The 14,978-nt window shown below is 45.6% G+C and overlaps 1 protein-coding gene across 2 annotated transcripts in view; it reads right to left on the reverse strand.

Moving 5' to 3' along the window:
• Positions 1 to 14,651, reverse strand: part of LOC147896443 (cactus-binding carboxy-terminal, cactin) — a 75,183-nt gene extending 60,532 nt beyond the window's left edge. For both annotated transcript variants that reach the window (XM_087381466.1, XM_087381465.1), the window contains exon 1: positions 14,340 to 14,651. In XM_087381466.1, the coding sequence (XP_087237592.1) occupies positions 14,340 to 14,624 (285 nt within the window). In that variant the 5' untranslated portion in view covers positions 14,625 to 14,651. The remainder of the gene's footprint in view (positions 1 to 14,339) is intronic.
• Between the last annotated feature and the right edge of the window lie 327 nt (positions 14,652 to 14,978).

Raw genomic sequence — 14,978 nt, forward strand, 5'->3', positions numbered from 1 at the left:
GAAGATCTAGCCGTGTGTGACACAAATATATCAGCATCCAACAGCCTGCTGGTGGATAGTGACATCACCCTTGCGAGAAGGAGGGTGACTCAGTTTCAATCAAGTGCGTTCAGTGTTCTGGTCTACTGAAAATTGAGTTTAGTTGACTTTGATGACAGCAGAGATGTCAACCGCTACAGCCTCTTCAGCCCTTGCTCTCCCTTCCTCCTCCCCCGGTTTTCTCTCATTCACTATCCCTAACTTTGGAGAATCTGGGAAACTGGATGGGACCAACTACCAAATCTAGAAAGTGAAGATTGAAGTCATTTAGTGGCTCGGAAGCTATGGAAACTGACAATGGGAGTGGAGGCGAAGCCAAAGGACATGGTGGATAGGCAAGGGAAGATACTCATGGCAGTAGACAGAGAGGAGCTCGAAGCTTGGGAAGACAGAGATGTCCATGCCCTAGCATTAATCATAGGGACTACGGCGGACTCTGTTCTTCCACATATCCAGATGGCCGAGACGTCAGTAGAGGCGTGGGTCAATCTGAAGGATCTGTACGAGACTAACAATACCTCCCGGATTTTCTTCTTCAGCATCAACTCTATAATCTTAATAAAGAAGAAGGACATACGGTACATAGCCACTTAACGAAGGTCAAGGTGGTGAGGGATCAATTGGCGGCCATTTCTTCAAATCTCGGACGCAGATTGCTAGAAGGTGATGGATAGCGAGTACCTGCTTGAGAACTCAGCGAGAGTTCATGGTCCAGGTTATCTCGAGATATTCATTGGTTGTAGACCTTGCCAAAGGAACGGGTTGAAACAGACCCCCAGAGCATGGTGCCTGGAAGACTCCAGGTTGTTCACGCATTATGAGGGGGACAACTGGAAGATCATGACGGCTGGATTGCTCGAGTTCGAAGGCAGGAACGTGACTGAAGATGGTGGTGCCAGAAGGTGCTACCTGATGAAAAGCCAAGAAAAGATTTTGACATCGAAAATTTCTAGAGGACTACGACCGGGAAGTAATCGGAGCATCGTCATCGACGTGTTGGCATTGGGCCTGGATGTGTCGGTGAGAGGGGGTGTCGGAATGGTCACCTCCCCATCTGTAAGCCCCCATATGAGGAGAGCATGGAGGACGAAGACCTGGAAATATTGGGGCTGCCACATGGGCAGCACATGAGCTGCCATGTGGGCAGCTGTCAAGGCAAAGGGCAGGCCATGGACCTGCAATTGGACGCGCAGCATGGCAACCTGTTTGGGCAGGCTTGTGCGCAGGGGTATTGCCTGCAGCAGGTCCTGAACAGGGCGCGGACCTGTACGGCTGCAGTACGGCTGCATGGCGGGGGTCTGGGGGCAGGTATGAAGCCTGCAAGAGGGCCGTCTAGCAGCAGCCCAAAAGGGCCTAGCTAGGGCCCTTATATAGGACTGGTTGGACCAGCCAACCAGGTCGGCCAGCAAACAGTCTGGTTGGCTAGGATGAGGCTGGCTGGTCGGTCCATTCAAGGGGGCCTTGAGCCCTATAAAAGGAGGGCTTCCATGCCCTCATTCATCATCACTTGGAGCATCCCTCAACCAGCAGATAGGAGCAGCAGCAGGACCTACCTTGGGCCTACATTCAGGAGGTGAAGGTGACCCAGAACAAGCTGCAGACTAAGCTAGAGGTGCTGCCCACCTCGGCTGGCTTCCGGACAGCAAGGTGGAAGGGTTCTAGACAGAGAGTCTACATATGCTCGAGGTGGAGCACGCGGGCTCACAGATCTAGAAGTGCTTGGCATCTAGTAGGAGAACCTATTGGTATTGCATCCTGTCCTACTTTGTGGATGGACGGAAATATAAAGAGTTTCTTCTATATTTGTCACTGAGCATTGTCTATATACTGGCTTGCACATCTATGCACATAAGTTAAGAAGTTTGTGATTCCACACCCCACACGCACACTGTGTGAGCTCCTGGGCATTACTATCAGTCTTCTGCTGTGCGTACCCTCTGTTGGGTCATTTCTAACACCCTTCTATCCCATCCATCTTCTCTTTCAATTCATCATCCTCTTCACTCAGACATGGTGACTTTGTCCGAGATGGCAGAGAACAAGACTAGAATTCCAATGTTGCCCACGTTCCCGGTTGACCGGCAAGTTGATGGGCTCAATTATGGCGTTTGGCGGGTGATGATGGAATCTGTGTTACGGTCATACGACATGGCAGATTTCATCTTGGTAAGTATTGCCCGACCAGATTCCCTGGCAAAGGACCTTAGCATCCTGGCTCGGAAGGAGGCCGAGACTGTCCCAACTGTGGGACCGTGTTAATGCCAAGGTAAGATCGTTCATCTTTCTTAACTGTCACTCCTCAGATGATTAATTATGTGAAGCACATGACGGTGCCCAAATATATGGGAGAATTTTATAACCGAACCTCTCCCATGAAAAGGGTCTCACAGGAGGTCCAGATGAGGTGGTTGGATCCCAACAAGTCTTCATCGATGCGGGACCACATGCTGGAGTAATGTATCAGTACCAGCAGTTGGATTGTTGTACCAATTGACCATTACTAGACCAGAGGAGTGTACCTAGCACCTGTGGCCTAAAAGCAACAATTCCAAGTTTCCAGTGATCGTGCTAAGGCGGTTTGTGCCACGAGGGGCTTCTTCGACAGTACATGTAGCAATCTTCAACAGTGGAGCATCACACAACAGATTCCTCCAATTTTTCAGCGGCACACCCAGCTCCCTGGCGTCTCTATTCCATCCAAGAGCTGAGAGGAGGTGTTGGAGGTCGACATCTCCTAATGTCAACTAGAGAGAGGGCCTTGCTTGTGGGTGTGCCCGCCCAGTGAGCGAGGATAGCGTAGAGTGAAGGCATGTGTTGTGGGTGTGTCCGCCCCTCGTGAGAGTAGGCTAGAGTGATTGTTCAGTGCCATGGAAGTTCCCAGGCGGGGTACTGGGGTATGTGGGCAGGTATGCCCTGTAGGCACCTCTTAGAGCCCCATTCATGGGCTATGGAGCAGAGAGTGGGCCAACCTACTGGTCGGCCACCTTAGTGGCTTCAGCCCTCCTTGGGCACTGGGCTTAAGCCCTATGTACAGGGTTGTGTGCAGCCCTCCTGGTGGGTCGGCCCACCTGGCCAAGTCGGCATGTCTTTCTAACATGAAAGGCATTGTGAATCCTCCAATTCTCTAGGAGTGCCAACCTGTATGCAACCTCATTAATCTCTTCAGTAACCCGGAAAGGGCCATAGTATCTGGGAGATAACTTTGCATACACCTTTTGCTTGCCCTTTAACTTGCAGAGCCTAGCTTTCTCTAACTTAAAAAGCACCCAATCCGCTTCCTTGAGATCTAATTGTCTCCTATGCTTTATCTACAGCCTTCTTATGAAATTCTTGAGACCTTTCGATTGCTGTCGGACTTGCATGAAAGCTGTCTGGAGGTCTCTGACAAACTAATCAGCTGCAAATATTTCATCTTTGGTTCTCAGGATAGGTGGCAAAATCACCTTCCCATCGATGACCTCAAAGGGGGCTTTCCCTATGGAGCTATAAGCTATATTATTGTATGCAAACTCAACCAATGGTAGGTACTTTTCCCAATCTGAACTTTGATCAGCCACATATCATTTCAATAAATCCAGCACCGTAGAATTTGCTACCTAGCTTCCCTATCAAGGGAGTAACTGGCACTTTCCAATGAGTCCTGCCCAACTCCTCTGTCTTTATCCCCAACCTCAAGGCTAAATCCTCTCATATGAGGTTATCTGTAGCCCCACGATCAAACAATATAAGCGCCTACTGGTCTCTGATCTTGCCCCAAGATAGCAGCAACACTCTTTCCTCTGGGTTTGTCACTCGGCCCAAAATGTCCAGAATCCTCCAACCATCGGCTTTTGTTGTCCTGGTGGCTTTCTCCACTCCCTAGAACCCAAAGGTTTCTCGGGGCACCAGGCAGCAACATGCCCTTCCTTCCCACACCTGAAACATTTCCCCTCTTTGCGAAAAATGGCTATCTGCTAAGGGGAAAACTGGGGTTTGCCCTTGAAGGCTTTTGGCGCTTTGTTTCCCCTTGGCTTCTGAGGCTGAAATTCCCTCTTCTGAACCTTGGGAAACTCCTTTTTCTCTAATTGAAGTGTGGCTGGGTTTTTCTTGTCTGTTGTCCCGGCATAAAGAGAAGGCACTGTGCTGGATCTTGCATATTCATTAAACTCGCCACAGTGGCTGCGTGCATGATATCCTGTATGCCCTTTAAGTTGCTCGGTACTAACCACAACCTGAACCTTTGGCATGAGCCCAAACCTGTACTTTCTTACCTGGGTCTTCTTTGAGACCTTCTTGAAGGAAGTGATTTGCAAAAATTTCTGGTTGCAAGCCTCTATTGTATCTCCTTCATCCATATGCAAGCTGTCCCAGGCGAGAAGGACATAGTCTTTGAACTGCTTGGGCATAAAATGTTTGTAGAAGGATTTCTTGAAGCCCTTCCACTATCTTGGAGCAGTGCTGGCTGTAGTCTGTGCGCTCCTGTGAGAAGATGGAGAGTGAGAGAGAGCAAGAGAGTGAGAGCTGGAGAGCTGAAAGCTTGAAAGCTGAGTTGCAAATAGAAGAGTGTAAAGAGTACAACTCAATGAGTGAGAGATAAGGTTTTGTCCTATTGACAAAACCTTAGTAGTCACTAACCATAGTTAGTGAACTAACTGCGGTTAGGGGGAAAAACCTCTTAAAGAGGGAAAAGTGCCCCTAACTAGCTTATTAAATTACATTGGTCACTGCTGAATTATATCTATAATTCTAACACCCCCCTGCAGTGCCAATGTCATGTACAAGGCTGATCAATCACCAAACGGATATAAGTTCAGGGCACTGCGAAATGCCTCAAACTTTTCACGTGGTAGTGCTTTGGTGAAAATATCTGCAACGTTGTCATGTGTGGACACAAAGATCATACTGATCTCTCCTGCATGCAACTTCTCTCTGACGTAGTGATAGTGAACCTCAATGTGCTTCGTGCGAGCATGAAACACTGGATTCTTTGCCACTGCAATGGCACTCTAACTATCAGTGAGAATTGGAGAAGGACCCTCCAAAGACAGATGAAGATCAGCAAATAGACGTCGCAGCCAGACACATTCAACTGTTGCTGTGAAAGCTGCCCTGTACTCAACTTCACATGATGAGGTAGCCACTGTAGATTGTTTCTTGCTCAGCCAGGAAATGCAAGATTTACCCAAAAAGAAACAATTGCCACTAGTGGACTGCCTAGTATCATAATCACCAGCCCAATCTGAATCACTGTAGGCATGCATCTGCAAGTCACCCCCCCTGGGAAATAGCAAGCCAAAAGACTTCGTGCCCTGCAAATAACGGAAGATGCGCTTAACTGCCTGCCAATGCATAGTTTTTGGGCTGTGCATGTACCTGCTCACCTGAGATACTGCAAACTGAATATCAGGTCTAGTGTTGCAGAGATATATGAGGCATCCAACAGCCTGACTGTAAAGTGTGGCATCAACTAATTCTCCTGCATCATGCATTGTGAGTTTCAGCCCCGGCTCCATGGGAGTGGCTATGGGCTTACAATCATGCATGTTAAATCTGTCCAACAGTTTCTGAACATACTTGACTGAGACATAACAGTGCCATGTCTCTCATGAGAGAACTGGATCCCCAAATAAAAGTGAAGCAGCCCCAAATCTGACATGTCAAAGTTGGTCTGCAAATCAACTTTGAAATCTGCAATTTTGTCTTCATTGGACCCTGTGAGCAGTAAGTCATCGACCATCGACATAAAGAAGGATGACTAAAATTCCCCCCCATCCATCTTGATGTAGAGGGTGCTCTCAGTAGGACTATTGTGCAGCCCCTTGCTGGTCAAAAAGGCATGGATCTTGGCATACCATGCACGAGGAGCCTGTTTCAGCCCATATAAAGCTTTGTTGAGCTTGCATACTTGAAGTGCATTAGCTGTAATTTCAAAGCCTGGAGGTTGTTTGACATACACCTCTTCCAGCAAGTCCCCATTTAAAAAGGCTGTTTTTATGTCCAACTGATGAACATTCCACTCAAAATGTGCAGCCATTGCAATAACTAATCGGATGGTGGTCATCCGAGATGTAGGAGCGAATGTCTCCTCATAATCTATGCCCTTTTTCTGAGCATAGCCTTTAGCAACCAGCCTTGCCTTATATCTGTCAATGGAGCCATCTGGCTTCCGTTTGACCTTGAAAACCCATCGTGTGCCAATGGCATGTTTACCCGGTGGCAAGTCTACAACATCCCAAGTCTGATTTTTTTCAATGGACTGCAACTCATCGTGCATAGCATTCATCCAATGCACATTGTCCTTTGCCTCTTCGAATGTGGCAGGCTCCTCCTCATCAAGAAGAGTACCTGCATATGCTGATTCCACTGAATTAGCACCTTCCATGTGCCTTGCTGCACTGCGAGTTCTGCCAGGTAACGGAGCATCAATTTTACTCTCCCTGAGAGTCTGTAACAGCCAGTTTGGGACTGTTTTTGCTGCATGTATGTCTGCAATTTCTTGATGCACCACCTGTTCCACTGCCTGTGGAGGGGGCAAGACATCCTGTGGCAGAACTAAAGCATCCGGAGGTGGCTGTAAATTCTGATTTGCATCAGAAATATCAGCAGGGGAACCCAAGGCAATGGGTAGCAACCCCTCAAAGACATCCTCTGAAGAAGAAGGCATTTGAAATTCAGCCTGAGTGTGAGCTGAATTTTCAGCAAATATCACATCTCTACTGACCATGATCTTGCGTGTAGCACAATTGTAGAGACGGTACCCCTTGCTTTCTGCACTGTACCCAACAAATATGCACTTAATGGCTTTATCAGACAACTTGTGCCTAAATTCAACTGGCACATGAGCATAAGCAAGGCATCCAAAGACTCGGAAGTGATCCACTGAAGGCTTTCTATCATTCTAGACCTCATAAGGAGTTTTTGTTTTTAAAGCCTTAGTGGGAGCCCGATTCAAAATGTAATTGACACACATCAAACCCTCAAGCCTGAATTTGTGAGGCATGTGTTTGCTTTTCAGCATACATCTGTCCATTTCCATGAGAGTTCTATTTTTCCTCTCAGCTTTGCCATTTTGCTGAGGGTCAGCTGACTGTGAGCTGATGCACAATACCCTTGCCTTTCAGAAAAGCATCAAATTCTGCAGACAAGTATTCCCCACCTCTATCTGTGCGTAATGTCTGTATCTTGAGTCCGGTTTCATTTTCAACCATGGCTGAAAAGTGTTTAAACACCGTGAACACTTCTGATTTGCGTTTCAGCCCAAAAACCCAAGTGAAATTGGAGTAATCATCCATAAATGTAACGAAGTAGAGATGACCACCCAACGATGGAGTCCTCATGGGACCACAGACATCACTGTGTATAAGCTGTAATTTGCGGACAGCTTTAACTGAACCATCCTTCTTGAAGGGGAATCTATGCATCTTGCCTAAAATGCACCCTTCACAGGCATGTGGAGGAGGTATCTCAAGAGGTGGCAATGCATCAACCATGGAATACTTCTGAAGTGTCATCAAGCTGTTGTAATGCATGTGGCCATATCAGGCATGCCATAATTCTGCATTCTGCATGGCAGCTGTAGGGGTAGAAACTGCAAGAGCATGGGCTGCTCTTTTCTCAAAAAGATCAAGCTGAAAAAGCCCACGCAGCAGAGTATCCGATAATCTTAAGGCATAGTCTATCTCGGACGGCAAATTTGTCATCCTCAAAGATGACCTGAAATCCAGCTCTGTTAAGAGTGGACACTGAAAGAAGATTTCGGTTATGCCAGGCACATAAAAGACATCTGAAAGTCTGAAAATTGAGCCATCAATGGCAGTGAGCTCAACATCTCCTGTGCCACGTACTGAATATGATGAGTTGTTGGCACAAGTGACTTTCTTACCAACGGGAGGTGGATGCAAGGAAGTAAAAAGACACTTCCTAGAAGTGATGTGTTTGAATGCACCGCTGTCAAAATACCAAGTGTTCAGTGTTTCATTGACACTGAAAGCAGATGCATCCGTAGAAGAGTCATAACTGCAAGTCAAAAATGCATGGTCGCTTGCTAGGCTCCTTATGGCTTGGGTGTTCAACCCCCTCTTAGTACCTACAACAATTAATTAAAGCGTACATAGCCATGGCACCCATTCATTGTTAGGGCTTTTGAATGCAAATAAATTCTAGATTAATCCTAGTCTCTGTGGGTATCCCCACCAAGCAAACATGTGCACATAAAAAACCAACTCTGTGGTTGACCAAAGCCAACTCTTCTAGCCATAATTAAGGACTTTGACCAGGGGGTCATGGCGCTTGAATGCCAGGACTCTCCAACCAGAGCCAAGTCTTGTTGACCGAAGTCAACTCTTTCTGATCGGAGTCAGAGGTTCTTTGGTTAACCACAGTTAAACCTCTTGGCATACGCCAAGTCTTCCTAATCGGGGTTAGGCTTACTTAACCGAGGTTAAGTATCTTTGACCGAAGTCAATACTTTGACCAATTAAATATAGCTTTTTGAACATAATTAAAATAAAGTACTCATTGATTATGATCAATAAATGGTCAACTAGAACTTTGACTTTGGAGTATTTACAACTTGGTGACAGTCGCGATGGGAAACTTTACTCTTAACCTTTCGTTCTTTGAGTGCCAATGTCTGTTCTGGTACCAGAATCTCATCCTATTCCTCAACTTCAAGTTGTTCCTCTAAAGGCGTATCCTATGGCACATCACCCTGGAACGGTTCAACAAGCTCACATGAAAGGCATTATGTATCCTCCAATGATCCGGTAGCTTCAACCTGTAGGCTACATCATTTACCTTCCGCAAGACTTGGAAAGGCACATAATAACGCATATTCAGCTTAGTGTACAACCTTTCCTTACCCTTCTTGTTCTTGAGTCTTGCTTTCTAAAAGCACAAGAGAACCCAATCACCCTCTTTAAAAACCAGCTCGTGTCTATGGCGATCAGCCGCTCTCATTTGCTTCCTCTGAATACCAACTTCACTTTCTTGCAAGCCTCATCCGAATTCTCCACGTACCAATCAGCTTCAAAGATCTTATCCTTGGTGTGCAAAATGGGTGGAACTTTCCCTCCACCTTCAACAATCTCGAAAGGTTCTTTACCTGTAGCATATGCACTGTATTCTTGTAAGCCAACTTTGTCAGTGGCAAATACTGCTCCCATTTTGCTCTATGCTCTAAAACATAGCACTTCAAAAGATCCAAAGCCATAGAGTCAGCTTCCTCCAACTGTCCATCTGTCTGTGGATGAAAAGAGGATGAGAACTTAAGAGTGCTACCCATATTTTCAAAAAGTCCCCTTCAGAAAAGACTCGTCATATGCAGATCCTTGTCACTAATGATAGAATGTGGCATACCATGATACTTGAAGATGTTGTACAGAAACAACTTTGACATTTGGTCTGCTGAAATCTTCCTCCTCACTGGAATGAAGTGGGCCTATTTGCTAAAGCTGCAAATTATGGTCCAAATCCCATCATGACCACTCGCTGTACAAGGAAGATCAAAAATAAAGTCCAGGGCTATGCTCTGCCACGGTCTATCTGGAATAGGCAGAGGATGCAGCAACCCAAGCGCCTTCTAGACAAGTAATGCATGTCCTGACAAATGCCTCAACATCCTGTCTCAAAGCTAGCCAGTAAAAGAAGTGCTCAACAGCCTTCACCGTGGCATCAATACCTCTATGCCTGCATACGGTGGAGCATTACTTTCCGTAAGTACCTTTGGCCTCAACTGCTTTGTAACACACAAGCGTCCATCATGCATCATATTACCCATGCTCTGTGCGCTTTTTCCATTCCTTTAGAGGGTTTGACCACTCCACATCCCATAGGTGGCATCCAAAACATTCCCATAGGATTTCCCATGCCTCCTTGCATCCCTGGCTGCATCCCAATGTTTCCATACATCATATTAGGCATTCTAGCCTGCATCATGTTTGGCATGCAAGGTTGCATCATGTTTGGCACTCCAGCCAGCATTCCTCCAAGCATCTGTCCCTAGAAACCCTGCATACAAGGCTGAGACCATTGGGAAGTTTCCAGCCATACCCATGCCTTCATTATGCTGTCCAACCATGACCTGGAACACCGAACCTCCCCCGAAATAACCTGGATACATTGTGGACTGAGGGAAAACTTGCTGTCCGAAATTAAAATACTGAAAATTACTGCCTTGGTCATTCATCCCGATGCCGGAGCCAAAAACAGATTCTTGCATAAGAACCTATGGCATAATATTCAACTGTCCATTACCTGGCTGAGCTGCTGCGAGCACTGGACTGCTGCCTGTGTGCTTTCTTCTTTTTCTTCTTATCCTTCTTCGGAGGATTAAGAAGTTTCTGAATACGAGGATTCTGAGTGAGCTGAGTAAACATATGCTCGCCAACTGCGCTCTCAGCATGGCATCTCCCTCGTCTTCTTCCTCCTCCTCAAACTGAACAAGAGTTTCTTCCTGATCCGGTTGTCCAAAGACTTACTACCCATAAGTTTGCAGTCCAAAAGCTTGTTGCCCGAAAACATGTTGCCCAAAAGGTTGCTGTTCCTGAAATTGCTCCTCATCCTGAGAATATTCATCCCCAAGGGATTCTTGTTCTTGAGATTCTTGTGACTCTTCCTACTCTGAGCCCAGAATAGACTGCGACCTCTCACGATGAGACATATTCGCTGAATTTACTTGGCTGTAATTACTTCCAGCTACCTGTGCTAGCCCAGCCACAACCACAACCACGGGCTCGCCTCTTGAGAAAGATGGTGGGATCCTCGGTGATGGAACACAAGCCTGGCAGACGAAATTATCAGCAACAGCCATGGAGAGGTGAAAATTAGCAAATCGACTTCCTTCTCACACCCCTTTGTCCCCTGGCAGCCCAATCCCGGAACGCAAGGTGAATCTGGTAGTAATCTGGCACCCTGGAAAGATGCAACAGGATTTCGACCTGTTTTGGTGGCCCTGGACAGCTCCAAACAAGTGCAAATTCTGCAAAAACTCTGTGTGCTGACCCTGGGAAGGATCTGAAAGCAATAAAACTGGTAAACATCAAGTATGACAGCCCCGGAAGGCCCCTCGGCAAGTGCAACTCAGGATCTTGCCCAGTCTGGAAGCAAATCGGCCTGCTTGAGAGCTCAAAACAGCCCTGAGAAGTTGCGAAACTGATGGTGCCTCGCCTAAAGGGCTTTTGGAAGAAGTAAGAATCAATCCTGGGGCCTCTGGAAGGCGCCGACAGCAGGTATGTAGCAAAAACCGAACTCATCTGGCGTCTTTCGTTTTTGAGCTTCTGGCAGCCCTGGCAGCCCACACACTGCCCTAGTAGTACCCCTAGAGCACTCTCCCAGCTGACTTGCCTCTCCCTGTTCTTATGTGGTCCAGAAACAAGCCTCAAAACAAATTTTGCCTTTTCTGCTTGCTTTCCAAGCCAACTAGCCAAACGTGGCTCATGGAGCTATTTTTACTGAAAGGGATTTTTACTCCTCTCTAACCCACTTGCCCCTTGCCCTTGGCCCTAGGAATTAATGCACTGGGTTAGCCTTTTTACCACTCTAGGGCTTGGGCTGTCACACGTAAATTCTAATAATTAGAATCACGCCCCCGTGACAGTGCGTGCATCTATCTTGCAAGGGTTCTGCTAAGCAATCTCTTCATTCTAACACAAGGACAATCCCAAGTGGTAAAAAGCCATGAGAGGAGTATGACAATATCATACAAAACAAGACTTACAAATTGGTACAGTTACCACCAAGAAAAACTTCCATCAATAACAAATGGGTCTACTAAATAAGATAAAGAGTGATGGAAGTGTGGAAAAGTATCAAGCTAGGCTTGTTGCAAAGAAATACGCCCAGAAAGAAAGCATCGACTATGATGACACCTTTGCACTAGTAGCCAAAAACGACACTATCAGATTGATAGTTACACTTGGTACTCAATATGGCTGGCCTCTTTATCAAACCCACTCTAAATGCTTAAAAAGGAGGTGTATTTAAACATTTACAGGTTAGCCATAGCTAACCTGTACAATGCTATCCTCTATCCACATGCCACATGCTTTCGTAGGCTAGCACGTAACGTCCCAACCATAAGTCCGTGCAATGCAATCTTCAACATAGTCCATGTCACCTTCAGTGTTGACCATGTCATCTTCAGTGTGACCATATCACCTAAGACCTTCCATGTGGTTTGTCATCTTGAGTATGACTTTGCCATGGTTTACCTTTTTACTGTCTCAATATGGTCTCAATTAAAACATCTACAATATGGTGATGGATCTTCAGTATCCATAATAGTCATATCCAATGCCAGGACGTTGGAAGCTAGTGCATGGGGTGAACTCACATCAGTGACATTACGAGTCGTTTGACCTGGCTTTGGGGGTGAGACTTGGTGTGTTGGGCAATGATCCAAGGCTTGATGAGAGCAGAGCAAGATCACGTAGTTTTTAACAATGAGGAGGATGTGATCTTTGAGTGTTAGAATTAGCCCCCTAATCACTCATATGCACATTAATAAGGGCGCCTAAGAGATGGTTTTAGTTTGGGTCAATTTTGAGTTATCTAGGAGCCTAGCAAGCCTAAGAGCATATTTGTGGCCTACATGTTTAATTACTTGTGTGCATCGGTAGAAGGGTCATGGGACCAAAAATATTTTAAAATATATAATTAAAAATTAAAGTTATGACTTGAATACTATTCTAATCTACAGTACCTCATTAAATATTAAAAGTTCGGATCTCATGAATTAGAAATTCATTTTCCTGACTTGCTTTAGTGATTTCCTAGATTTCGGAGCTTTCAACTGCGGAGAGGGGAAATTTGTGATTGGTTTTTGGAGCTTCGTTGGGTTTCTTGCAACCGCTTTTTCTTCCAGGCCGTTCTCTCTCCCAGTACTTTCACAGAAAGAGAAGAGGCACAGCAGCAGAACATCTTCCAGATAAATTGCAACTCTCCTCGCCCAAGCGCTGATATTGTGGGCCACTCCTGCTTGCAATTTCTGATTTGTTTGCTCTTGCTTTTGCTTGGCTGAAAACTCTCTCAAATTCTGCTTCAACCCTATTATTTACATATTTCCAAGCTGTAGATTTCAGCTAGTTCTTGAATTGCAATTTGATTTCAAGCTGCTTTCCCAGCTCAGCACTCCTGAAGGTAGTTTTCTAACTATTTTCTTATTTCTAACTATTTTATCCAGATTCTAATGGCTATGTTAGGTTTGAAAATATTGAGTTCGCAAAATATTCTAACTTCTCTAGATCCGGCTTGCAGTTGAGTAGTATAACTAACTGTGTCTAATCTGAAGTTTCTGTGTTTCGAAATTTGAGAAACAGGTTGGTACCGGTACAGTGAACTCACAGATCTCAGCCATGGTATTTTGCTGAGACTGGGTTCTACGTAGAGGCTTTTTGGACCTTTCTTCACCTGGACATTTTTTCAAAGACTGCCAGTAGGTACTTCAAGTTCTCATACCCCATTTTTCTTTACATGGAAGACCATTGTAATATTCTGGATATATACATGTTATAGGACTTCTAGGTTTTCCTTGGGTTCTGTCCAAGAATCTGGACCGCTTTTGTAATTAAAGCCTTGCATTATTGGAATAAAGAAATATCCTTAGGATTAGCCCAGGTAGGGGGTGTACCTCAGCCACACCCCATCGAGTGCCGGTGTCTTTCCTTTTCTCTACCCTATCTCTTGTGTGAACTTTTTAATGAAATGTGTGTAACTGTTAATTCCTATTTAATGGCTATTTGAACGCGCCTCTGTCACTTCTCAAGTTGAAAGCGTTTTTATTTACTGAAACCGCTGGAATAAATGTGTGCGCCCCCAAAGGAGGCTTTATACCTTAAGCTGCTACTTCACAAAATCAGTTACAATGCGAGACGAAGCAACTGCTGAAAGCCTTGAGCTACGCATCATTCACCCATTAACTCAAAGAGAATTTTGGCTGTCCGTACCGCAGCCTAGTTCATTTGATGTTAAAGCGAGATGACATTGTTTTTCTTGTTCCTCTATACCGAGGGGAATCTAATCCAGTTGGAACTGCCCAGAGAACACTATCACTGCAAAACTCTACCTTCTTAACCCTTGCTAGCAACAGCATAAAAAATTGAACTGTAGGAAGTGCCTCGTACATAAATAACATTAAAATCTAGAATAATGCACTGCTGGAAGCTACCGTAGTACGTATTGCCTGATAGGAACCACAGTACGTCTGAGGATGACCAGCCCCTAGCTCACCCTTGCCCCAATAAATTGTGTGATTATCATCAAAACCTCGGTACCGTTAACAATTCTCATGATAGCAAAGCCCAAAAGCTCATTTAAAAACGTACCTTCTTCTGAGCTTTTTTAGCAAGGTATTCCATTATTTCGGCATCCGCAGGGATCTTTCTTCGAGAGGGGCTACCAGCGGTATCTGTCCCACTACCTTCGTCATCGGTCGAGGTCTTGTGGCGCATTCTTTCGCTCCGATCTGAGGAACGATGACTCCCCTTCTTAATCGAGTGGGATGCACCCCTATGATTATATCTCTGCTCCTCTTCTTCCTCATCCTCGTCCGAGCTGCTGTGCTTTCCTTTTCGTCGGTGCCCGCGATGTGGGTCATTAGACTTGCCCATGTCGGAGAAGCTCCACGTTTTCAGATATTGAATGACTATATGTGAGTCAAGATCCCCTTCCCAAAATGTGTCTTCCGCCCCCCGGCCCCGCCCCACCGCAACTTCCAAGCTGATATTATATTTGATCCCAAAGGTTTGTATTATCAAAACGTGGACCCATGCTAAAGGGTTATGTATACATTCAAGCTTCCACTTCGAGGAATCACACTTCTTCAACTTTCATAATACTCCTTCTCGTTAAGAATTGCTCCTCCATCCACATCATCCACCCCCATTGTAATACCTGTTTATATGTTGCAAAATGAATTCGCACCAGTTAGTACAATCCTTATTAGCTCCTAAATTTTAAGCCTA

Source organism: Dipteris shenzhenensis, chromosome 11 (assembly GCF_047967505.1).
Source record: "Dipteris shenzhenensis isolate YYH24624 ecotype China chromosome 11, Dip_SZ_1.0, whole genome shotgun sequence".
NCBI lineage: Eukaryota > Viridiplantae > Streptophyta > Polypodiopsida > Gleicheniales > Dipteridaceae > Dipteris > Dipteris shenzhenensis.